This window comes from Pezoporus flaviventris, unplaced genomic scaffold (genome assembly GCF_033815535.1).
Source record: "Pezoporus flaviventris isolate CSIRO_AGI_PZ_B2104156 unplaced genomic scaffold, CSIRO_AGI_Pfla_v1 ptg000030l, whole genome shotgun sequence".
Classification (NCBI taxonomy): Eukaryota; Metazoa; Chordata; class Aves; order Psittaciformes; family Psittacidae; genus Pezoporus; species Pezoporus flaviventris.
Window position 1 is genome coordinate 3,330,281 of NW_026892578.1, and position 26,631 is coordinate 3,356,911.

At 44.8% G+C, this 26,631-nt stretch overlaps 1 protein-coding gene across 2 annotated transcripts in view; it reads right to left on the bottom strand.

Moving 5' to 3' along the window:
• Positions 1 to 20,770: 20,770 nt before the first annotated feature.
• Positions 20,771 to 26,631, bottom strand: part of ATP10A (ATPase phospholipid transporting 10A (putative)) — a 109,824-nt gene continuing 103,963 nt past the window's right edge. For both annotated transcript variants that reach the window (XM_061459740.1, XM_061459741.1), the window contains 4 exons: positions 26,345 to 26,425; positions 26,152 to 26,256; positions 25,634 to 25,821; positions 20,771 to 24,956 (listed from right to left, as the gene is read on the bottom strand). In XM_061459740.1, the coding sequence (XP_061315724.1) occupies positions 24,251 to 24,956; positions 25,634 to 25,821; positions 26,152 to 26,256; positions 26,345 to 26,425 (1,080 nt within the window). In that variant the 3' untranslated portion in view covers positions 20,771 to 24,250. The remainder of the gene's footprint in view (positions 24,957 to 25,633; positions 25,822 to 26,151; positions 26,257 to 26,344; positions 26,426 to 26,631) is intronic.

Here is a 26,631-nt window from a genome sequence, read left to right on the forward strand (position 1 = left end):
TCCTTTGTGTTTTCTTGAATCCTGAATAAAATATAGCTTTGTAATTTATATGGGAGCAGCACTGGAAAAACTTCTTTTTGACTTGAGGGCTAATTGCAGGTCCAATGAAAGACTTTAGCCATGACTTTACCCAGCAGCGTTACCATTTGCCTACATGCCAGGCTCATCAGAGAGATGTAAGATTCTAGCTGCTGGTTAAGAAACGCAACACCAGGTTCGGGGCAAATGAACCATCAGTCCTGATGTTTTAAAATATCCTATTAAAGTTACAGTGAAAGCACACAAGGGTTTGCAGCATTGCCTGTTGTTTATTTTTCTGGAGGCCTCCTCAGGATAAATTCTCAAGTCACCTGGACTGAATACTTGCATGCCACTGATAATCATAATCTGCTAACAGGGTAGGACACTGATGTTACACTTGAATTAAACACACTTGAGACTACTCTCTTGCATCAGACCGGCATGGCTGGGGTCACCCTCACCATATTTCAGTCTCTTTTCCTTTTGGGAGCAGGACAGGGGCAGCCAGCCTGTGCACTCAGATTGGCTGCTGGAAAGAGGGTTCTCTGACCATGACCTGACAGGAATGTAAAGGCCTCTGCTATTCTTCTTATGGAACCCTACAAAAAGCAGGCCACGAGTCTTCTTTTCTGTGTTTTCTGACAGAAACCATGGACTGCCGAGTCCTTGACCTTTTGTTTTTCTTTCTTTGGGTGTTCACCTCCCCCTGGGATGGTACAGAGCATCATCTACATGCGTGGTAATTCCTTGAGGTCTCCTTTTATGACTCGCATCTACAATAGTATACTTGCTGATGTCTTACACTGGCCACATCTCTGCTGTGTTGCAGTTAGATGTCCTTTTGAATGGTAAGCAATGTTTTTCCTCCTTTAATGCATGGGGCACTGCTAATGCGCATGGGGGCTCTGAATGCACCTGCTAACAGAATATGACTCTTCGGGTGGCTCATTTGGAGGTCAGATCTTGTGTTGATGCCACGCAGCCCTGAGCCACCATGACCTGAAGTATCACATTGCAGGTTTGCTTTGCAAGGAGCTCATGGCCTAATTTGGCGTGTCACAACTTATGTTGTAAAATCCTTGGGTATACCAATGTTTCAAAGCGCAGCTATAAATGTCAGCAACTCTAGTGAGGGAGTAAGTTATATCAGAATTAACGGTTTAACCCGTCATGAAGAGTAGCCTCTGAAAAATTGGTAATCTGGCCTGTGTTTTGCCATGTACATCTTTGGCTGAGAAGTCACTGCTGAGGGTTTAACAGGAAAAGTGGTATACAACCTCGTGCTTACAAACTGATCTTCCATTTTCACTGGTGCTTTGAACCATTTTTCCTTTTGCTGTCTTTCCTTCTGCAAAGGTTATCCCTGATGTGTGAATGTCCCTGTGACATGCTGCTGTCTTTCAGCATTAATGTCACAGATAGAGGGCTTTATCTTGATGGGACTCTGTTCCTGGCTGTAAAACATCCCAGCTAACCTTGGAAGACCACAGGAAAAGCCTTTCATGCTGCCTTTAGTAGCATTGCCTGTTTCATTAATGATTTGTTAATTGAAAAGTCTTCACTTATGACCTAACCTTGCTCAGTAAGGTCTGGATTAAATGTAAGGTTTTCCTTGGCTGAGCTCCTCAGGGCTAATTCCTTCCCTCTGGCAAAAGGACTTGTGAGATGGGATTCAAGCTTGATGTCTTGGATGTAAGAAAATGTCCCAGCACGTATCTGCAACACCTTTTTCTCCAACAGTTCAAGTCCTTCTCAAGTCCCTTCTTGAAGGCTTAAGGAGCCCCTTTGTTCTTGTGCCTGCTCTGTGTGGATGCACATCATCACCTAAGGACACTAAATTATCTGGTTTGCCAAGGTGGAAATCTGCTTCCGCTTGAGGTGTATGAATCTGGAAATGGATAGGAGGTGTCATCACTATGAATCATCCTCTCAGGCAAAATGTAAAATAGGGTAAAGATTGTATAGCAGAAACAGGGAATAAATATCTGTTTTGCATAGTTGTTATCCGGGGAGAAGGGGCTAGAGCAAACATATTCAGTGATAAGTGTCCTTTTTTTGCCTCCTTGCTGGGTGTAAAAATCACTGCTCTGAGCATGAGGAGGCAGGATTTGATACACAGCAAAAAGTGGAGTTAGTTATGCCCCAATAAATGAGAAGACATGTACACCTACCAAAGTGGGTTTGCACTGGAAGAAGCACCTGCAGTTCTTGTGGAAGAAAACTATAAGGAGGTCTCTGCAAATCCAGCTTTTTCCTTGTGAGAAAATAGAAAACCAGCATGGGGGAGAGGAAGTGAAACTCCCCACACCTCCCCGGAACTGGCAGCTCACGCTCCTCTGGAGGTTCCTATTCCCTCGCTGGTCTTTGGAGTATAATGAGGTGATCTGTGGAGGACTCCTTCAGCTATTACTCTTCGCAGGATTGAGTAGTACTGCAGAGAATTAAAGCTCCCAGAAGACAATGGCCATTCCCACGGCCTCAATACATTTTATTTCTGTAAGTGGAAGAAATGCTACAAAAGAATTATTCACCCTCCCCCCGTCTCCCATAACTTCCTTCATCACTGCTGTATAAATTAAACCTTGCAAGGATTTTTCTCCTGAGCGGCCTCTCAGGGCAAGTGCAAAACTCATTAAATGAAAACAAATGTTCAATCCTTCCCTGCTAGCTCCCTCCCCAGTTGGTCTGTTGAAAAAAAATCATAAAACTGAAACAGAAAAATGTAGGAGTTTCCTGTCCTGCTAACTGAAGACAATGGCCAAGCTTGAGCCCTTGTGCAAGCAGTGGGACCATGCATCCTTCGACTGTGACCAACCAAGACGTGAGAAGTGGTCTCAGAAGTGGCTATAGGCATGCTGAGCCCCAGGGGTAGCTGGTGGACAATGGGGAATGAGGCATGTGTCTCCTCGTTAGAGCACAGCCCCAGGCCACCTCTGGGTGCAGGCCTGTGTGCAGGCAGCATGTCCACCAGCAGTTTGAGGCAAGGTTGAAGTTGGCCGTTTGCTGACGGTAGATGCACTCAGGTTGGCTCCAGCCCTGGTGCAATGAAGAGAAAAACCATGGAGATAGGCTGGCTTCATGGAAACTGTATTTGCATTCATGGTGATTAGATGAAGGTGTGAGCAGTGAAACTGCACAAGGGCTTTAGAGTGTGCGTGTATGTGTTGTAAAATAGCTATGTGATGCCAAACAGAGCTCTCGCTTGAGCTCTGCCACTCAGGTTATGAAAACACGATGCCATTGAACAAAATACACTGGAAAATGCAGTTTTCTAGAAACTTTAGGGGGACTTCACTGGGACCCATTGATGCCTGAAAGAGTGATATTTCTAAACAGTAACTTGCCAGCAGTGTGCTGAAGGGGTTTGGTAGGAACACCCGTCTACATGGCACTTTTCCTTTGCCCTGGTGTGCACTAACGTCTCCATAATTCTCTGTCAGTGAATTGTATTAGCTGCAGTTCAGAGCAATCAGTCTCTCTTGGGAAGTTACCATTTGACTTTCACACTTGCCCTTACTAAGTAATACTATAAATCTTTGAATTATCTGGCTGCCTTTGATCTAGCTGCAGGTCTGTGGAATATGTGGTGACTGAAGTGGAGGAAGGAGAGAGACAAGTACCTTTTTTCTGTGCTAAAGTCAGAGTGCTGAAAAAAGAGGGATGGATATAGCTCATCTTCCTAACGAAACGAGTTCAGTTTGCATTGTTACAATTTGTGTTATCACACTTCAGAACTGGGGAGGAATGATTAGCCTCTTAAGTGCATGGGAAAGTATGAAGATATGTTTAGTTGCGTCTTAAAATGACTCTTTAGAATAAGATCCAGTCAATAGCGGAACTCACAGGCTTTTTGTAAAAGGAACTTTGATGCACTATGAAGCAAAATATTTGAACAAGACAGATTCTGGTGGGGGATATACTAGTTGCAGGTAGGGCACCCAGGACAGAACGCGGAGGGTATTAGGTGCAGGATAGCAAGATGTTCTATGGGAGGTGCTGTACTGAGAGGCAGCTTGATCTGTTGAAGCTATGTTGGCCTTATTGCACCACAGCAACATTGCAGAGACCCTTTTGCCCTGAATTCTCTTCAGAAAAATGAAAGTGATAGCGGTGCCAAGCAATGCGTAAAAGAAGAGGGGATTGCACTCAATATTTTCAAGGCTACCAGCCACATCTGTAAGCAATCCTATCTTAACATGATTACTATTGATAACACACCCTTCAGTTCTGAGCTTCCTTAATTTGAGCATTCATGGCACTCAGGCACCACCTGAAGGGCTTCTGATATTTTTCTTCTTGAATATTACTAGACAAAAATATTGTCAATGATGAGAAATCTTTGAAAAATGCCTTTTCCTGGGAATTTAATTTTAGTATCCTTTAGAAAAATATTTGGTACTCTGTGAATCTCTGCAGCAAGAGCAAAAATGAGAGAAAATACATCCTTGAGCACATATTTGGTGCTCAAATTCAGCTGCAGCACCAGATTTGAACGAGACAGCAAAGTAGGACAATCACCTTTTACTCCTGAATGCTCCTGAGGTCAAAAGGGAGAAAATCCACCATTCAGCTGTCGAGATTTCCAGTTTCTGAGGCAATCACCTATTTTTGCTGTTATCAGCTACTTGTACCACTGTATGTTGTAAAAAAATACTCCCCCACCCTTTATATCCTTGTATTGTGCTTGGTGATGCAATTCTGCTGAGGCACTTAACAAAACAACCAGAGGAAGTTTGAACCTAAGCTTCCTATAGTATCACACATAGCTGACGTGTGAGTGTATGTGTTTATGTGTGAATAGATATGTATTTCTCTGGAGGTTGGTATAGTCAGGCATCCTTTGATACATTTAAATATGTCCTAAGTAAAAAAGATTACCTTAGTATTAAAAAAATATATAACCGTGTGAGTTTAAATCTCTATATCTACACATATCAATTTCCACACACACAGAAAACCAGAAATATACTTGTGGAAAGGGGACAAAATCTGGTGTTTATTCCTGGCCTTGAAATTAAATGGTGTAATTAAATGGCTTCACTAAGCAAAGCAACAGTAGGATCCTTAGCTCGGGCGCTCTTACCTGTACTCGAACCTTCTGCAGATTAGAAATGCTCAGAGGGAGATTGTATGCCCAGTCTCTCCCTGCTGTCACACACATGGCCACTAAGTTGAGTTACGCAGTGCAGCTTTCTGGTTGCCTGCACCTAAAATGTATGTTGTATATAGGTCTATAAATACCCCAGAAGGAAGAAGGGATGTATGCCTTTTGACTAGCTTTCCCGTCCCTATGGGAAACATTATTTCCAACTTAAAATATACTCGGGTTTAGTGGCCTTGAATTTCTTTTGGGAACAGGAAGGCTTTTGATCTTCAGAAAGGAGAGTTCACTCCCTCGGCGCAAAGCAAAGACAGAGGATGCAACCTCCAGCCCAGCTAGCAGGATCAGCTCACCAGCCAGTGCCAGTGTATGAAGATAAAATGCCAGGAGGACATACATGAGAAATACTAATTCCTGCCAATGGTTGGGAGCAGAAGCACAAGCATCAGTTTGATTTGATGCGTTCTCTTCAGTAGTGAAGCAGGTCACCTTGGATCTGCTCCAAACATCTTATTCTTGGCTTGTAATAGAGTGAACAAATACCACTCCTTGCTTGTAAGGCCAGGCCCAAGTAGGTGACTTTCTCCTGGGGAAGCTTTGTCAGCTCTCCTTCAGCTCTACCATGTTCCTATAATTAGGCTGAGTGCATTATATAGTCATAATCCTCTTAAGTACTTTGAAAATCTATATGATAGCCACAAACAGGAGCTCACCGGTGTTATGGATGGATGGACAACCTGAGTCCGGTGACATCAGCAGTATCAGAAAGAGTGGCAGGTTATCATCTCTTGGCAAAGGCTGTGGCAGGCTGAAAACAAGAATGAGTTCAAGGAAGCTTAAAAAACATGTCCCTGGAGGTTGTTGCCTCAGCTCAGGTCCATACATCTGTAGCCGCAGCCCATGTAACTGAGTTGTGGGAGGGATATCCCCCAAAGGGAGCTGCCACTCACCTGCTTGCCTGGGGCTGCTCTCTTATGCCTGTACTGGGGCTGCCTCTGTCTCCAGACTTCCCTCCTGCAGTAATGGACACAGAAACCATAATAGTACCCATGTATTTTGCTACTGAACTGTGCATGGGTAAAGTAGGATGGCTCCTGCAGGTGCCATCAGAAAAAAGTTCTCATGCTGGAGATTATTTTTGAGGGTTAAAAACCCCCTAAGCTGTTCCTGCATGGAGCAATGTACAGCAGCAACACTGCTATGTTGCTGCTCCGGCTTAACTGTGTTGGTCACAGGAAGAAGTACATCCCACCTCCTGTGCAGGTACACTGGAGAAGCTTTCACATGCCAGGCACTGGGGGAAACCTGTGAAGGCCCCTAACAGCAAAGCTGTCAGACCCCCTGAGTGACCATCACGTGCTTGCATTGCCTGGGCTGGGGTCAAGGAAAGCCACTGGAAACAGGAAAGAGCTGCTGCCCTAGCTCATAACTGCATGAACTCCACTGCCTGCTACCTGTCCCCGTGGCAAGAGCAGCAGCACCAGGCTCTCCCTGTCAGTAGAGCCTCTCATGCACACACTCCTGGGAGAGTAGTTTCAAAGCTGATTACATTTTGAAAGCAGTTCCATGGGGAAGGAGGGGGCAGTTCAGTTCTCCTTTCATCATTTGTTCCCCTCTTCATGCTAGCTGGCAACCAAAAAGAAAAAGAAAAAAGTAAGGTAGAAACAACAAGCAGAATGAGCAAACCTGAAAATCCATCCTTTGTTCTCAAACCAGTTCTGTACCATGAATGCAAAAAAGCCACCAAAATGCCCAAGGCTGCAGGTGATGGCTCTCGCTCTGAGGCAGTTGCAGCCAAGCTCATGCCCTGTCTCTTGTGTGCTGGCAGCAAGCATGGCACCACAGCACATTTGCTGCAGGAGTAACACTCTTGCTGTTGTGTTTTAAGAGGCAATGAAGCACTTACCAAGAGGGTGAGCTGCGGGGTCAAAGCCCACAGTGTGGCTTCTGGATATAGAGGTGTGATCTTGCTGGTATTAACTACAGCCAAGTGGGACCAAGGTAAGGTACGGCAGCCATTATACTGGGGCACATGGGGCTACCTAAAAAATTAGGCATTTGTTATTGTCTTTTTTGCAGGCCTATCACAGGCTTGTAATACACACAAGAGTTCAGGCACTTCAGGATAGACATGCTCGCTGATCTCTGCAATTCCTAGTCACAGACAAATTGCTCTTGGCTGTTAGGCCTCACTTTATTCTACAAGACTGGTGGAGATTTACTCTATAATGAAGGAAGAAGTACCTACCTCTTTCCACTGTCTGTAACACCTAACAACAGACAAAGACACCTCTGTAGGAAATAGTTGCATGGAGCAATTTGCACACCTATGAGCAAGTGGGAGCCAAGCAGCTGATATAGCGGTCTCCTGGGGCTGCATCATTTTCCTTAAGAACCCTTCAAGGACTCTTGATAGTACTCTGGGACAGAGCCTGAAAGCAACTCCAGCCAGCCCAAGGGATGTCCTCAGGCTCAGGGTGAATGAAGCCTGTGGCAATCTCATATCCCTAACAAGGAAATCTTCTCCAGGAAAACCTCTGATCTTGCTCTGGGGAGTAATACTCATCATGTAGACATTGCTACAAAGGATGAAGAGCTTTGTATGGGACTGAGATGGGTGCACTTGTAGAAAGAAACCCTGGTCCTCTTGAGTGAGTGCCTGGGGTCTCCTCTTGGTTGCTCAGGCAGGAGGTCTAGCCAGCAGAGTGCTGGAAGCTGGACATTTGCAGCCCTTCAGGAGACTCCCAGGACAAAGAACCAACGCGCTGACCACCTGCATTCACCCCTCAATGGTGGTTTGCTTTTTTGTGCCTCTTTATAACCTTAAAGTATATGGCACAATGAAAGCTGCAGTCAATTAAAATCTAAGTTTGGTAGGCAAACAGGGGAGGCTAGGGAGCTCTGGCTGGTCCACAGAGCATCACATGATATTCAGGTGCAGTTTTAATTATTTTTATCCTGCAAGAGCAAGTGTCTGTAGTTCAACCATGTAAAACCACGTGTACAAACCGAATAGGTACCAAAAGGAATTCCTGCTGGGCTTTTACACAAAAGCTTTCTGCTGCTCATTGCTAAAGGCAATTACCTCTCCATCTTTGCAGGACTTACAACCTCAAAGCTCAAAAAAATTTAAATCTCCTAGTCATATTTCTGTCCGTGAAAGAGTTTGTTAATGAATTCCAGTGTTCTGCTTTTTACCTTTCACCAGCAAAGTCTGTGATTTCAGACTGCAGCTGATGGATAGCCCCTGTACTTCTCTGAGCTCAGCCCCTTTCTTCTCCTTTCTATTGTGTACTTGTTTCTTCCAGTTTACCAGCTCCATCAAGTAAATAGATAGCTGTTATGATTATGTTCCATGCTGAGTTAAATGTTACTAACAGTGTTAGAGGATTGCTATAGAACAAAATGCCCCCTGGGCGAAAATGCAGTAGTTAAATGTGGAAACCACGGGTCTCTCCACGCAGTTAAAATGCAATTTAAAGCAGCCAGGTTTCAAAAATGCTTTAGTTGGGCAAACATAATGCATACTTTTGTTATCAAAATATATCTAGATCAGTATTGCTCTTTGAAATCACACGTGGTCTCTGCTGGAAGATGGCTGTAATGAAAATTGCTCTAAGATTTCACATTGGGATTTGTTTGCACTCTAACTAAGGGAAAAGTTAGAGAAATGCTAATGCTGAGGATATTGGGCTACCTCTGAAAGTCCTTCATCCTTTCTTTGGTGTTTACTGGCTCAGGGATATAAGGCAATGGAAGTCAGGCATAGCATTTCCTTCAGGTCCTGCTAAGTCTCAAGACACAGGATTATAAAGTCAAGATGTTATTAAGGCCCCAAAGCAGGCTGTTTTAGAAAACAACATTTATTAATTATGATTTTCTTCTCTCCTTGGGATACTTGCATTTGGATTTGTGGCACCACAATATCAGCTTTTCAGAAAGAAAAAAATGAAAGGAAGTGTTTAACAGTGCTTTAACAGTGTAACTTTAAAGATACTTTATTTTGTTGGAAGGGGGAAGAGTTCTTCTGACAGATGTGCATGGTTTGCAAAAATCTAGCAGGAACATGTGGATATTGGAAAAAGTCCGTGCCATTTCTGACTGTTAATGTCCCATCTCCCCCCCTAAGACTCCAGGCCCTCTGCAGTGTCTTATCTCATCTCAGTCTTGATGTAGCTTTTTATGTTATTGTCCCTGCCGGGGTGGAAACAATCCCCACTGATAAATAACTGTATGTATCACTAAAGTGCAGCTTCTGGACCAACCTCCCCATCTGTACCTCGGGCCAAGGGCCAGGTGCTGGGGGATGGGACAGCTACCTGAAGGACTCTGATTTATTGGTTATCTACACACCTGCACACAAGTGGTTGCAGAATTTCCCTGCCATGGTGATGCAAGTGCACACGTTGTCAAACAATTTGAAGGATGGATAATAACTTCCTAACTGCATTCTTAAGGGAAGTGCATATGATTCGCAGTGCCTGCTAACAAGCTATAGAGGAGTAGCTTGGAAATCAGCATCTCCCCACCCCCGCTGAGCCTAGCAAATGCTACTCAGAGCAGTTTGTTTTAATTTTAGTGGAGAAAGAACTGTTTTAAAGGCTTATACTCTCTGTAGTATTATGAAACGTGTGCCCTGAAAGGCACATTATTTAATCTGTTTTCTTGTTTGTGTGCAATTTAGTGCAAAAGGGAAAAGAGAAGTAACAAGGAAATGCAGAGGTGTTCTACTGTCCTTGCCTTAGCAGCTTTTTTTAGGAGGGTAGAGGTGTGAAAGCAAGGGACACCATATTGCTGTTCATCTAGAAATGGCAATGGGGGGGATGGATGCTCTTTGGATGAGCAGAGATGAAATGGGAAGGTGAAAAGCTGAGTTCCACACACTCTGAATGTGGAAGGGGAATTTCTGCTGCGAGTTAGCATAAACAACAAAGGGCTTGGGCTTTTTGCCACTTCACAAGCATTCCAGTCTTTCCAGGATATGTCAACAACCTTATAGGGAAACGGCTATCTGGTACTACTGACACCATCAGTACAGGCAGAGCTGGGACTCATCATACCTGAGTGATAGGCTCAGTCCAAAACTTCAACCAGCAAGTTGCACAACTCGGAAAATATCTGCTTTTTTTAGCCCAAAATTAGGCACAGGACTGTTTCTATTCCTAATGTACCTGAGGAATAAATCACAGAATCATCACAGGATGGTTCATGTTGGAAGCGGCCTTAAAGTTCATCTAGTCAAAACCCTCCTGCCATAGGCAGGGACACCTTCCACTAGACCGGGCTGCTCAAAGCCCCGTCCAACCTGGCCTTGAACACTGCCAGGGATGGGGCAGACACAGCTCCTCAGGGCAACCTGTGCCAGTGCCTCACCACCCTCACAAGGAAGAATTTTTTCTTAATACCTAATCAAAATCTACCCTCTTTCAGTTTAAAGCCGTGGCTCAATAAGCCCTTTCTGTAGCACTTCATGAAAGGAAACCTGGGGCAATTTCTGCCAGAAAGAGAGGCCTCATCCTGTTCTTCTCCCACGGCCTGACCTGAAGTGGCTGCAGGGCTCTGACGGGCACCCTCAGCCTGCCTTCGACACAGCAAGCGAAACATTGCTGGAGCGATGTGTCAGGGTTTAAAACCCCCTTGCTCTCCAGAAGGTCATCTTCATTTTCCCACCTTTCACTGGCAAAAGGACAGTGATTCCCAGAATAGCTCCAATGAGACCCTGAGTGATTCCCAGTGCCAAGGCAACCCTTCCTGGTCCCTTCTCTCGCTGGAGCACACAGCTGAGTGGATGCTGCAGGGAATTCAAATCCCTTAGAAAGCTTCAGAAATACTGTAAGCAACAGACGGGGTTAATTTTCCTCTTTTTTCCTCAGTGTGCTTTCCACTAGGCTTTTTCCAAAGGCACAGTGTAAAATTTCTCACAGTCCATATTGATACCAAGGATATATCTGATCGCTGCCTCTAGATGCACCTAATCCCTCCAGTAATCTTTATAGCTGGTTGAAGATGAAGTAAGTCTAGATGTAGAAAGAAAATACATTAAAGAACAGCTCAGGGAGTTGGGGTTGTTCCTCCTGGAGAAAAGAATGTTCCAGAGAAACCTTCCAGCAGCCTTCCAGCACCTAAAGGGAGTTTAAGAAAGATGAGGAGACTTTTTAGTAGGGCCTGTTGTGATAGAACAAAGGGTGATGGTTTTAAACTAAAAAAAGGTAGACTCAGAATAGACACAGGGAAGAAATTTTTTGTAAGGAGGGTGATGAAATACTGGGACAGGTTACCCAAAAAGTTGGTAGATGCCCCATCCCTGGAAACATTACAGGTCAGGTTGGATGGGGCTCTGAGCAACCTGATCTAGTTGAAGATGTCCCTGCTGATTGCAGGGGGTTGGACTAGATGGTATTAAAGGTCCCTTCCAAACCAAACCATCCTGTGATTCTATTATGCTATGATTGAGGGAAGAAAATACATTAAAACCCTATTGGTGGAAGTATTTTTCAAGGGTGAGACTGGGAGGGTGTGGGGGTGAAGGAAAGTGAAGAGGGAAAAAGCTGTATGCAGCTTCTGGATAATTATTGTATGGAAAAATTTCCCATGCCATCACTGGCGTCCTTAGAAGCAGGCTCTTTGCCAAGGTGTGACCTAAGCCTCCAGGGTAGGACTAACCTGGGGTAGGCCCTTGTACGTTGCTGGTCACCACCAGAACCCTCCCTTGGATGCAAACAGACACCCTCCCAGGTTTCCTAATGAAGTCTCTGCTTTTGCACTGGTACAACCTGGTGCATCCTCTGCTCTTCCAGGCTTCCCAAAGCCCTGATGCATCTCAAGCTGCTGCTTGCCTGGAAGAAAATAGTGTGGTACTCGGCTGGTGTAGATGGGTTTTTGAGGCACTTCAGGAGAAGGGGAGGAAAGAGATTTTTCAGCCTGGACGTGGGAGTCCCACCCCCTCACCCCGTAGCTGCTTGAGGCAGGTGTAGGTCCTGCCCTTTGCCTAGGAATGAGATATTTTGGTGAGGTTTCTCCAATGCTGTGCAGTTCCTCTGCTCTTACGGCTCACAATGGCTTTGCAGGGGTCAAAGACAAGGGACTTTGCTTCCCTCCCACAACCCCAGAGCCACCTCCAGCTCTCTGTGGGACAGGAGAAGTTCTCAGCCCATTCCTGGCTGTGTTGTGTCAAAAAACACTGCAAAAGCCAGAGCAGAAAGCAGTGTTCTGCACAGATTTTGTGGCTGCGTGACGTTGGGATCAAACACCCGAGGCAGCGCTTTCAGAGCTTCGAGTAAGCATGCAGGCTGAGTAAAGAATTTTTCTTGGCACAAAGGATGCTCCTCTGGTGGTGGCTGAAGGAAACAGGACAAACCCAGATACCAGGAGTGGCAGCGCTTCAGCTCGAGCCTCCCCTGCCACAAGTGACCACGTGCTGAAAACCCCCTCTTGTCAAAATTACTGATGGCAAGATCACAGGTCACAGAATCACTGGGATTGGGAGGGACCACTGGAGAACATCTGGTCCAACCCCTCTGCCAAGGCAGGGCCACCTAGAGCTGGTTACACAGGAATGTACCTCTTTCATCTACCTGGCATCAGGCAATGCCTTCATTGGCCTTCACCCTGCTGCCAGGTCATCCCCAGATAGTGACGGTGCCTTGGAGGATGTGAGCTGCAGAAGAGTAATGGCAGCCCTGGGGAGGGAGCGCAAACAAGGTTCCAGGTTTTAGCAAATACTTTCCTGGAGATGCAGAGCACTACCCAGAGGGATGGCAATTTCCCTGGGCAGCAACGCTTGGACTACAACTTCCTCCTGTGAGAGGAGAGAAAAAGACAGGGACCCAGTATTTTGGGAGCATAAGGAAGGACCCACTCCTCAGTCAGAGGTTTTCTTTCAATAAAGGAGTCTTAAAGCAGATTCAAAACAAACTAAAAAAGAGAAAAAGAAGGGAGATGCCAGGCTTAAAAGCAATAATCCATTGCAGTCATGCACAGCCATGTTTTGGGTTCTTGATCTACATCCTGGGGTTTTTATGGCCAGTAATTTTAGAAGTACCCCAGATTGAAAACAATAATAACTAAAGAAATGCAAAGAAATCACCTAGCACCTTCCTAAATCAATACAGCCGACAGCAGTCAATTTATGGGAAAGAGAAAGTACCTGATTTTATTGTTGTTGATATTTTTTGGGGGGAAATAAATGCTTTACAAACTTGATGGCCTTTTACTGTGTAGATCAATAAATATGTGGTGGGTTGACCCTGGCTGGATACTCTGTCCCACCAAAGCCACTCTGTCCCTCTCCTCCTCAGCTAGACAGGGGAGAGAAAATATAATAGGAAGCTCATGGGTTGAGATAAGGGCAAGAGTGTTGAGAGAATACTCACCAATTATTGTCACAGGCAGTGCCTGCTAGGCTTCATTTCATGGTTTGAATGGGAGTTGTCACTTGGTGTTCCTCTCGGGATAGTGGCTGAAACAAGCAGGGAGCCTCCATCCTGGTAGTCTGAGAGATGATCAGTTTAGTCTATAACTCTCACATGAGCCTTGGGGAAATTTGCTCTGGCCTGCGAATACAAGACATAGAAGTACTTGGTGCCAAAAAAAGATGTAAATTTGCTCTGCCCTTTTGAGTGAGATGTGAAATACACTTTGGACATTATCACATTCATCTCAGAGGTCTGACTGCACACCACCTGAGTTGTTCTATGAAGGAATAAACCTGTTATCTGTTTATTGAGCTCTCAAACACAGGCATACTGAGCTCCCCTGCATATACACTGGACTTTTATCTGTGCTTCAGCATCTGCACAGGGAAGCTGGCAGCTGCTTCTGCATTGGTGACCTCCTGTCCCTGCCAGCAGCCCAGCGAGCCCATGGCAGTGCCTGCAGCACAAACACATCTTGTGCTCTGTAAGGTGCTCCTGCATCCTGTGGCATCCCACAGCATCCTGTAGCACCCCACTGCAACCTTCTGCATCCAGCTGTCCTGTCACTAAAGTAGAGCTCATTTACTCTTTCCAGCTGTGCTGGTGCATGGACAAAGATGCTGCCTTTCCAGCTTCCCTGGCTCCTACATGTAACTGGTACAGTTTATTCAGTTTATGACCTTTGAATACGTGTCACTGAGGTAACTTAGTGCACAGGGAGATGGCTCACTGCGCAGCTGGTGTATAGACATGCCTCCGCTTTGGTTGCACAGGGCTGGAGGGAGGGATGCTGAATGCCGAAGCTCATGGAGCTGCATATGTTATCAAGGAGATGAAAAGGAAGAAAACACTTTACTAAACCTAAGCAGCATTGTGGCGTCTTTTCATCTTTTCATTCCTTTTAATGCTAGAAACAAAATCAGTTCCCCCCACTATTACTCTTTCTCTGCTGCCTCGTGTGCTGTTTCTTTATTGGGTCTAAAGCCTGGCTGCTTACCTTCCGCTGCCTGGGAAAGCTCTAGAAGAGACTAGCCCTGCACAGGAAGCTGTTAATCAGGGAGGGAGGGAGCAGACAAGTTTGCCTTTGTGTGATGGTTTGTTTTGGAGGTTTGTCACAGCCTGACACACAGGAGCACCCGCCGAGCCCAGGCACCACTCAGCCCTGCGGGGACCCACACACCTTCAGGCAGGGGACGGCTTTCCCAGAAACCCACCCCCTTGGAAACGAGGGGGGAAAGGTAGTAATTAGGTATAGGTTTAGTGAGCAGTGAGCGTGCTGTTCTGGGAGGTGTGAGAAACAGTTTTCAATACAGGAGGGGTGTTTTTCCAGAATAACGGTGGTTTAAAAATACCCTGACCTTTCAAAATGTCTTCATAAACCTGCCTCAGATGGGTTCCTTAAGGATAAGCCTCACATAAATCTGAAGCAAATATAATGGAAAATAGCCCAGATTGCAGCTCACACTTTCTTCTTTAGTGTGAGAAGCAAAATGCGGTTTTCATACTTGGAGACCCTTGAATCTGAGCCTTTGTCTCAAGGCACCTTGTTACAGGTTTAAAATCTCCACCTTGCTTTCAAATAAGCGATACAGTTTTTCTTTTAAATAACGTCTTTTTCCTCCCCCTGTGCAGAAGCACTTTCTGCTTGTAGGTGACAAGTGGCTCAAAATGAAGGCCAGCGCAAGCAGTAGAAGGACACAAGGAGTTTCTTTTTTAACTTGAAGCGGTTGATTTGAAGACAAGAAGTCCACACTATGCTAATACAGACACTTACATTTCTCCTTGCTTCTTTTTCCTGCCCCCAACAAACAACAGGTAATGTAAATTGCTTCTCTCTTCAGACAACATTAAATTACTCGTAAGAAGTGCTTGAGAGCCTATTATTTAAACCTGAAGAAGCGTGCGTGCTTCCTTCTCCTCGCTTTGAACAATCGTTTTCTCCTCTTCAAAACCCAGCCAATGGGCTCTGGTGGCTCCCGAGAGCGGAGCTGCCCCTGGGCTTGCCTGGCCAGCGGCAGTGGCCTCTGGGCTGCGCTGGGGGTGACAGCTGCAGACCTGTCCTTGAGGATGGATGAGGACGATGAGCTGAACATCTGTTCCTGGCACAGGAGAAACCCCCCACTCAGAAAGCAGCGATAGAGGAGAGAAGGGGATGGGGATGGAAAATACCGGTGGTGGACCTGCGCCCGTAACATTCTTTATGTGATAAAGCACCTCCTGGAGCACACAGTCTTAGGAGGACTTGTGTCCCGGGGCTGTGTCCTGTCAGCCACCCTCCTGGTTACAAAAATGTGACAGTTTGTGTTTTGTTTTTATAATCTACAGAGGAGTAATACTGGCTGGAGCAAGATCCCATATGGTTATATGGTTATATGGTTATATGGTTATGTCAGACTGAGAGGAGAACAGGGAGCTGGGATGCAGAGAAGAGGCCATGGGTGCTTGTTTGGAAATGGGTATGGCAATGTATTTCCTCTGCTTGCACTGTGGCCCCTGGAGGGACTAGAGGGGGATGTGAGGGGCTGGAGGTGCCACAGGCAATGGGGAAGTGCAGATCTGATAGAGGCTGGAAGAAGGCTGAGACACCCCCTGCCATCACCCTTCTCTTGTGGGAGCAGGTGAGGGCAGATGTGTTCATGAAACCTCACAGTATTTGCTGTGTCCCTAAAGCCTCACGGTCAGAGACACTGCTTGACTTCAGTCCTGAGTGAGCAGGAGCCACCTGGCAAGGGGGTGATGGCTGGTTGCTACAACTGAAGCCAACTGAATGCAATAAACCCACGCAGGGTATTGCTCTAGAAAAGCTGGCTTCTCTAGCAGCAAATAATCCAAGACCCTGACTATCTTGCCTTGAAGCTTAAAGCAACACTCGATGGCCAGGAAAAGCTGCTGCCTGGGTTTGCTGGTTGCACACACCACCAGGACATTTGGATATAGATGAATTAACTCACTTTTAACCTTCAACATTCAGACAACTTCAGGTGAACCATAGCTCTTGTTCCCTTTGTTCATCTCAATCTTTTCCATAGGCACGCAGCAGAGAGGAGCCTTTACCTGCAATGCCTCCCCTCGTGTCATCGTTTGCCCTCGGTTTCCAGATGACACTAACACAACTTTGTACTTCCATCATTCTATGTAGAGCTGCAGATTGAATCTCCTTCACTTATAATGTTTTTATTGAATTCTTGGGGGCTTGGCAAAACAAACCAGCCACAAAGTTAATTGTGTCTGGAAAATGACAAGGATCTTACAAACTGCAAACACCCAGCCCACTCGGGATAAAATTGGTTCCTGCAGCTCTAACAGTACACACGGCTGATTGAAAGAGTTTGTCATAAATTTCGGTTTTCAGTAAATATAACCTCCACATCTTCATCAGGAATTTGATTAAAAAAAAAAAGAAAAAAGCTTTTTATTTTCAAGTTTTTACAATTAAAGGCGCAATGTCCCCCTTTGTGGTCCCAAGTTTTGTAGCATTTGCACGTAAAGAATAGGACTGTTGCTAAGCCCCTTTTGACAGGCAGTTGAGGTGGGTACAACGGACATATCCACCAAGATGCTACTTAAAACAGAGGCATCTCTGCTGTTTTCATTAACAGAAGGGTCCTGGAGGCCACACTTGGCTTGTTTCCAGGTATAAGAAGGTTATGAGGGGCAGTCAACATGGCTTCACCAGGGGGAAATCATGTTTGACCAATCTCTTAGCCTTTTATGAGGAAATAACACGGTGGATGGATGATGGCAGAGCGGTGGATGTGGTCTACCTTGACCTCAGCAAAGCATTTGACACAGTCTCCCACAGCATCCTCACGGCTAAAATGAGGAAGTGTGGACTGGATGATCAGGTAGTGAGGTGGACTGCGAACTGGCTGAAGGAGAGAAGCCAGAGAGTTGTAGTCTATGGGGCTGAGTCTAGTTGGAGGCCTGTAACTAGTGGAGTGCCTCAAGGGTCAGTACTGGGACCGGTATTATTTAATATATTCATCAACGATTTAGATGAGGGAATTGAGTGTACTGTCAGCAAGTTTGCTGATGACACTAAGCTGGGAGGAGTGGCTGACACACCAGAAGGCTGTGCTGCCATCCAGCGAGACCTGGACAGGCTGCAGAGTTGGGCAGGGAGTAACTTGATGAAATATAACAAGGGAAAGTGTAGAGTCCTGCATCTGGGCAGGAACAACCCCAGGTTCCAGTATAGGTTGGGGAATGACCTGTTAGAGAGCAGTGTAGGGGAGAGGGACCTGGGGGTCCTAGTGGACGACAGGATGACCATGAGCCAACACTGTGCCCTTGTGGCCAAGAAGGCCAATGGCATCCTGGGGTGTATTAGAAGGGGGGTGGTTAGTAGGTCGAGAGAGGTCCTCCTTCCCCTCTGCGCTGGTGAGACTGCATCTGGAATATTGTGTCCAGTTCTGGGCCCCTCAGTTCAAGAAGGACAGGGAGCTGCTGGAGAGAGTCCAGCGCAGGGCAACTAAGATGATTAGGGGAGTGGAACATCTCCCTTATGAGGAAAGACTGAGGGAGCTGGGTCTCTATAGTTTAGAGAAGAGGAGACTGAGGGGTGACCTTATTAGTGTCTATAAATATATAAAGGGGGAGTGTCACGAGGATGGAGCCAGGCTCTACTCAGTGGCAAACAATGATAGGACAAGGGGTAATGGGTACAAACTGGAACACAAGAGGTTCCACTTAAACTTGAGAAGAAACTTCTTCTCAGTGAGGGTGACGGAACACTGGAACAGGCTGCCCAGGGAGGTTGTGGAGTCTCCTTCCCTGGAGACATTCAAAACCCGCCTGGACGCATTCCTGTGTAACATTATCTAGGTGTTCCTGCTCTGGCAGGGGGATTGGACTAGATGATCTTTTGAGGTCCCTTCCAATCTCTAACATACTGTGATACTGTGATACTGTGATACATAAATGGTGAGCAGCATCTCTGGTCTGTTTTTTGTTTCTGAAGGTCCAAGTGGTTCTTGTGGCCTCCATGTTTTGGGAAGAAAGCTGGGAAGGGCAGAAAGGTGGGAACTGCATCCACACAAGCCTGGCCAGAGGGCCAGTTTAGTGCCTTGATGTACATAAACGGGCCGTCCAGGAATAAACTGGAGACTTTAAAACCTACAGCTTTTGGTAAAGGCAATGAGCAAACACAAGCAATATACACTGGGAAGTCTGGGCCAGGAACTACTGACATTAGGTACAGCAGTGAAGTGTCAGGTTTTAGCATCCAAAGGGCTGCAGGGCCCGAGTGAGGCCCCTTGCTCTAGTTCTGAGTCAACACTGCCTCTGAAAACCCGCACCCTGCCCCAGCCTGGGGCAAGTGCCCAGGTAATAAAGAGCAGTTAAAGTCCTGGGACATCTCCCTCCAGAGGACCTAGGCACTGCACCCAGTTTGAGCAGCTTCTATTCACCTCGTGCCAGCCCTTCATCGACACTTTCCAGTCTCTCAAAATGGTTTTTCAAGCATTTTGTGTTCAATAAGAGACTATTTCCATGCACACACTATGCACACTTGTCATGGTTTAAACTCAGTCAGCAGCAGCATTGTGTATCACGATACACGTTGAAGTCTTCAATCCAGTTTTAACAAGGTTCTTGTTCAGTCATACCTCTCATGAGACTATATCATGCAGGCAGGCCTTATGGAAGACAAACTGATGGAGCAGGACTTTGAGAGCCAACCCAGCTAAAGTCCTTCCAGCAGCAAAGCTGGCTGTAGGACCTGGCTGTCTTTGCCTGCCCTGGCTAGGATGTGCTAAACCTCCTTTTGGAAAGATTTATGTAGTGCTGCACTTCATGTATCAAGGGAGATGTTACTGCACAGAGCAAACAGTCATACTTAAAACCACATGGAAGCTGCTGCTCAAAATAGAGATGATTTCTCATGTAGCTACATAGGAAAACCTTCATTAAAAGTTAGTCCTCTGTTTCAGCTGCTCTTTTAAAGTGAAAATAAAACATGGTTCTTGTGGCACAGTTACCATTTTCAACAGTGACTCCTAATTCTAGATTTTGTCATTTCAGGGTGGCCAGCCCCCCAGGAAAACCCAGGAAAATTTGAAGCACATAAAGCACCAGAGGTCCCTGTAGTGATGCACTACAGGGTTTCACAGCCCAGACATCTGGAAAACACTTGTCACCATCTGGGTGTCCAGAACTAAAGACATTTGTAAACCTTTCCCTATTATGAACCTTCTAAGTCAGGGCAAAAGTATTTTGCTGAGTTTTTTTTAAACTGAAGATACATAGGCTGTGCCCTAGGCAGTATTGGGTGCAAATAAATGACAAGTCAAGGTCCAATGCAAGGTAGTTGAGAAAGTCGTATAATGGAAGCAAGAGCAGTCTCTGGTTGAATAATTTGACAGGGACTGATTAAATTTTCCTAGCTAAAGGATGAGCTCTCCCCATCAAAGAAGCTCTAAAATCGATACAAGGTGTCACTCGATACAGCCACAGTAAGAACTAGCATAGAATCATAGAGTGTTTAGGACTGAAGAGACCTTAAAGATTATCAAGTTCCAACCCCCTACCATGGGCAGGGACACCTTCCACTAGACCTGGGTGCTCAAAGCCCTGTTCAACCTGGCCTTGAAACTGCATCAGCTTTCCAGTTTGTGAAAAGCATAGATTATTTAAAGGCCATGAGGCGGCAGGGCCATGGTTCCACAGCCAGTTCAGGAGGGTGGCAAAGAGGCGCATGACTGTCTGGGCACACAGACCAGTGATGTATAGATGGAAAATCTTGGAAAAAAATACCAGAGTGGTGTTCTGTTCCTGTTTTGACATTTATATGCCCATTTCCAGTGCACTGGAATATGTAGGAGACATAATTTCTGAGAAGAGAGTGCTAACCTGACAGAAGAGTTCTGGCTGTTTCTCACAGACCTTTAAACTCCCCAGAGAAATTTATAAAATGAATAAATTACTGAGAAGTTATTTCATGTAAATAAGAGTAAGAAATGCAGAACGCTGTGACACTTAATTCACAATGCTCTTAGTCATTAACTCAGATGGACTACTCCAGCCAGCAACATGGAGCAATGCCTGCAGACTGCAGAGCAACTACTTTACACAGCGTACAGAGGGCTGCTGTTGGTAACAGACCAAACATGAGTATTGTTTTAATTGCCTTGTGGAATCTTTTAATAAACCCTTGCATGCCTTTTGAGGATTGACCTCATGAACTCAAAGCTTTGTTTTTCCTGGTTTGACAACTGCTCAAGTGCACTGACAGGAATAACTGTACAAGTTTATTTCTGTATTATGAAAATTGATGTATACACCTTCAAAAACCCATTAGTATTTGTTTAGTTAAAATGTTTCAGATATCAATAGCAGCCTCAAAATGTTGACAAGCCCTAAAGCCCAGCAAGTAACTTGCTTTGATGTGTTTTTCTTCTGGCAGCTGAAGACAAAAGTGATTTGAAATGAAAAGAATTAGTTTGCTTAACATTTTCTTTCCAAATGTCTAAATTTGTTTCCTCCCCCCTCCAAATTGTGGTTTAAATTACATTTTATTTATATTATAACGTATCTCCCAGAAGAAAATGGAGACACCTTGCTTGCTGACATCCTGCTGTGCCTCTATGTATCTTGACGTCTAGTTTTGGCACATGAAGGCTTCAGTGTGGCACAGCTTCCCATCTACCTGCATGGACACAAGCAATCCGGCTGAGGCCACTGCTCCATTAAGGTCAGCAGGATTATTTGGTCTATTTGAGATTAAATTCATACAAGTTTGCAGGCTGCTGCTGTAATGAAGACACTTCTAGTATGAAGATCTTCTAGTATGAAGGAAGCATTTACACTTTAATATATCTCTAAGGATTTTTGATTTTGCAACAAAATACAGCAGTTATTGAGGGCTGACGCCCAGCTGTGGTAAGTCAGCTTGCAGAGACCAGAGGGGCTATGATGATTGCAGCAGCTGAGGATTCAGATCTATAGTTTCCCTAAATATTTAACACAGATGTACTACTCTCACACTCACAGTGGCAACTTAACACAACTCTCTGGCAGTGTACGAGCATTTCTCAGTCTCAGAGGAACCCTTTTATTGTTACCTACGCAAACAGTCTTTGGAACACTGAAAGCACAACCACCTGAATCTGGTATCACGGAGGCACGGCTAGCGAGGAATTGAGGTTCCTTTTGAGGCGATTATACAGCTCTGAGCCAAAGCCCAGTGATGTTCCAGCCCTTTCTGCTGCCAGCACCAGGCAAAGTCCCATGAAGGCCTGTGGGAACCAAACATGCTGTGGAAAGACGAGGAGGAGTCAACATCGAGAGAGCCCCACCTGCCTGCTGGGGCTGCTGCAGGAAAAGGGAGGGCACTCACGTATGATATACATGGCAAGCTCCTCATGCGACCCCACAACGCAGACAGAATTTAACGTCTCACAAACCTGCGAACTCTGCCTACCTGGTATCTGATACTGTGTCCTTCTGTGAGATCCTGTCTTACAAGCAGAACGTTTCTAACCAGATGGCAACATTTACACATTTCAAAGTGTCACTCGATTTCCTCCTTGACATTAAAAGGCACTGGAGCTCCACACAGGCGAGTTACTTACAACGGCAATCTCTGCACAGTTTGCCTTAAATACAGCCAGATAACCTTGCAAAAAGCCACCTGCAAAGTCATCCCAGCAGAGCTACTATTGAGAACGAAAACGTTGGTAGAGCAAGCAGAGATGTCTAACCTCGGAGCTGCCTCACCCAGCCAGAGACACTTGCACAGACAGGGAGCTGAGTCGGCAGGCTGTCTTTCCAGCAAGTGGAGAGAAACAAGTTCTGTGAGGGCCTGGGACTCTGCCCTGCTATATAGAGTGTGTGTCAGGATGCACACCTCAGCAGCTCCCAGCTCATGTTGGCACCAACAGGGCAGATGCCTACCTACCTTCATGGAAACCGAGTGCTCATTATTAGTTCCCCATTTCTGTCACAATATAAAGCAGAGAAATGTCAAAATGTTTTCAGCCAGTAACAAAAGAGTCAACAGGCATGCTTTCCTTCATTAAAATATAGACATATAAAGCCTTGTTACCCTTTAACTAGAGGCTAAAGGAAGAAGTTATGCTTCAGATACTTTTTTAATCAATCACATGCTTAAAACTATTCACTGGAGACTGGGAGAGTAAATCTGTTAGCATCTCTGCCCTGTCCCTACTCAATTCTAATCCCACAATGCAGTGTAGCTACATGTGAATGTCATGTATCGTGAGGGTAAATACAGGCTGACAGCTCTTACTTAGATTGCTTTCATCTCTTCCCTTCATTGGCATTTTACAGTTTCACATTATCAATTCTGTTTCTGGGACGGAGGCCAGTGTGTAAATCTTTGGGAAAAAAGATCCTGAGTAGGTTAGCAAGTGGGTTGGCACTGTGGCCTGATGGGCTGAAGCAACCCATGTGGGAGGCAGGCTGCACAAACAAATTCTGGCTTTACAGGACCGAAGGCAAGGAAGCAAAAGGCCATCTGAAAACCTGCAATGAGGAAACGAAAAAGTGCAGCAGCTAATATGTACATGGTCATAGTGACTAGATGATAGGAAAGAACTAAGCAGCCGTTCAGGGCTAAATCCCCCTGAGATCCACCAGGCTTGCACAGTGCAACTGCACATCCATGTACCAGTGGCAGTTCGTGATTTAAAAGCACATGATGTCGGCTCAGGCATAACCTCAGAGAGCAGTGCAGCTTCTTACTTTTGGGACTGGAACTAGGCTGAAGTACCTCTGCACAGCACTGCACCCTCACAGCTGGTCATGCCCCTTCCTGATCACCAAGGACTTGATTTAACCTGGCTGAAACAGCAGTGAATGTGCCTACAAAACTCCACCCTGCCTGTGCTCTGCCCCACCGCTATCAAGGACTGACCAGCAAAACTAGCCTACCTGTGGTAGTGCTCCAGCATAGAAGATCACAGACCCTCCCTGCTCACACTCTACAGTGGACACAATGCATCAGCTCTTTGCCACCAAATCATTCCTCACAAACAAGCAGCAGCTTTACTTCAGAAATAGATCAGCCTGATGTAATGCTGTGACTGGCCAAATATGAGCTACTCTGAAGTGAAGGGTTGAATTACTATTAATGCCAGACTGGGAATTCACTTTGCAATATGGATGGTCATTTATTTATTGTTTAATCATGACGCATAAAATGCTACGGCTGCAATATCAAAATATGGTGTCACTTATAAAATACCAGTATTATTAATGTGATGGTAAGATACTGTTAACATTTACAGAGACGTGTATAATGATTTGATAGTCTTGCCTAATAGTTTGATCCAGTGACAAAACACCTTGGCAAGCAGATGACGGATGTAATACAGTGCCTGTTTATTATCATGGTTTTTCCTCCTTGATAACTGAATGGCCTATGATGATATCAGTAATTATTGCTGAATCTAACCCTTTTGTATATGGTAGATAGGTCCCTTGCTTTTACAGTATGTGTCAGAATAAAAAGAGAAGCATCTGAAAAATAAAAAGACAGCATTTCCTTACAAAATGAGATGAAAAAATAAAACAATATAAATGGAACTTTCAAGTGTTTTTTTTTATATTTAAAGCTCTTATTTCAATATACTGTATTTAAACATTCTTAAATAATCATTCTGTACCTTTGATTTTCTGTTTCATCTTTGGAAACAAATAATCTCATTATAAATGTGTGCAAATAGAAAATATATAAATATATTTAAGGCCCATGTCATAAAAAGGTGGTCTCAGAATTGTCACTTTTACAAAGATCACATGAGGACCCTTTCATTTTGTCCTGCAAGTTATTTGAGCTCTGTTCTTTTAAGCCTTTGAAGTCCATATGCAAAGAAGAGCCAAGCACATGCATACTGTCCTGTGTTTCATTCTGTAAACTGCTCGATGACACCTGTAAAACAGTCCCAATACGACTGAACAACGGAGTTGATGTGATCCACTTCAACAAACTGAAATCTGCTTGGTTGACTGCTGAGCTCCATGGGAATGTTGCTCCCACAGGCAATGACTCCACCTCTGAAGTGCTGTGTCTAACTTCATGAAATCCCATGGACCTTTCTAGATTACCTGTTGATGAGGGGAATTTGTTTTCCCCATACAACACAGAACCCTGGGGAGAGGCAGCCACAGTCTGATCAGTTGTATGTGCTGCCTTTGGGTACTCTTGGAAGAGTGACTCACTTGTTTGAAGACATGCTGACAAAGGTGTGCTTTGGTCGTAAGCCTTATAACAATCACTAGTGTTTGAGCGAAGGCTTGGTGAGAAGCTGACTGCAAAGGGTTGTGTCTGACATACTGTTCCTTTTACATTCAACTTGGTCAGAAGCTGGGTGCGAATCTCTGGGGACAGTTTACTCAGCTGGCGTCCAAGCTGAAGCTGGCTTGGGAAAAGTGTTCCCTGAAGGGTTCTGTACAGAAATCTGCAAGAGGAGAATGTGCACATGAAAAGAGCTGAAAGAAGGAAGTATCTAGGAGAAAACATCCAAGAAAAAAGGACAACACAGAAAAATAAGGGAGTTTTTAATGTGCCTTTTACACAAGAAATCTTGCAAATGAAAAGCTCTGAATGCTGTGCTAATATTTTGATTAATAACAAGCAGCATAATAAATCTGTACATTTAGCCAGTGATCCACCTTGTGCTTTCAGAGTCTTTCATCTTTCCTGGTGACAAATCAGTGGGGATCAGTCTGCAGAGCACGCCTTCTACATCCAGAAGTAGGCAAGTAAGTCTGCAACCTGCTATCAGAGTTTTTCTACTGTGCATGTTACGGGGGAATGGGTTGAATCCAGAAGCACCACAGGAAACCTCACGGGATAGTAAACCTCTGCGTGGCCAGGAGGTTTGACCAACAGTCTACAATTATCCACCACTCCTGTGGCCTACGGCCAGGAGCTATATGTGTCTCTTCCTGTGGTCAGAAGCACAGGAGAGGTTAAACAACCTGAATTCATATAATCAGCCACTGAAAAAAACGTGACTTGGCTGGTAAGGAAGAAAGAAAGAGAGGGACTGAAAAAAGGAATATTTCTTGCCCTCCCCATAACATGTATAAATTACTTTCATATATGAAAAAGACATGAAAGAAGATACAATACCTGGGCAGCAATGCAATGACTGGTGATATAATGCAAGTGAAATAGAACATAGGGTCTCCCATCAGCCTTTCCATAGTCCAGTAGGGATTGGATGGAGGATGACATACTGGGCAGGAAGCATTGTAAACCAGAGCCACAAAGAAAAATAAGAGGATACTGAAGATGCAAGATGACCAGTGGAGAAAAGTCTAGAACAAAAAAACCAACAGAATAATCATCCTTTGTATTCTGAGAAATTTGCTGATTCTGAATTAAAACTTCTTAATGCCTGGAGCAAAATCCATGCACAGCAAACAGTTCAGAGCCTTTTATTTAAAAAAAATCTAATTACAGATACAATGCTACAAAGCTGTTTGCAGATCACAGTTTAAAACCTTTTTCATGTTTGCTTAAAATGCTTGCTAAAAACAGAACATGCTGAGGAAACAAATTTACCATCTTCTGTTTTTGAAGAACAGCACTAAGAAACAAATGACATATATGCCAGTGATTTTCTATGTAGACTGTGGGCACCTTACCCAAGTTTTGGTTTCAATAGCCAGATGCAAGATGATGGTGAAAAGAGCTATTGTAGTGATAGGAGTTCCCCAGGAGAAGATATCCACCTCCGAATCATAGTAAGTCTGTAAAGGAGGAGACAGAATTTAGCTCGAGTTATGTTGCCAGTTCTCTTAAATGCTCGAAATAGAATGGCTTAAACCAAACACTTACAAAATAGGGGATGAAGAAGCAAACCAGGCTTTGATACATAGCATCAATCATGTTCATCCAAAACATGTGTGGTTGGTACTCCTGTGACATAAAAAAAATACAAGAAAATCAGAGCCTTATAAAAATGCAGTTTGCTGGGACAGGTATTTGAGGGCAATGTTCCAATGGGCACTTTTAAGGGCTTGTACAAACAGCTTCACAACTTTGCCCATCAGTTACCCTTGGGTATCAAGTATGAAGAGCCTGTCTGAAAATCACTTGCCTTTTTCTCTGGCAGAGGGTGTAAT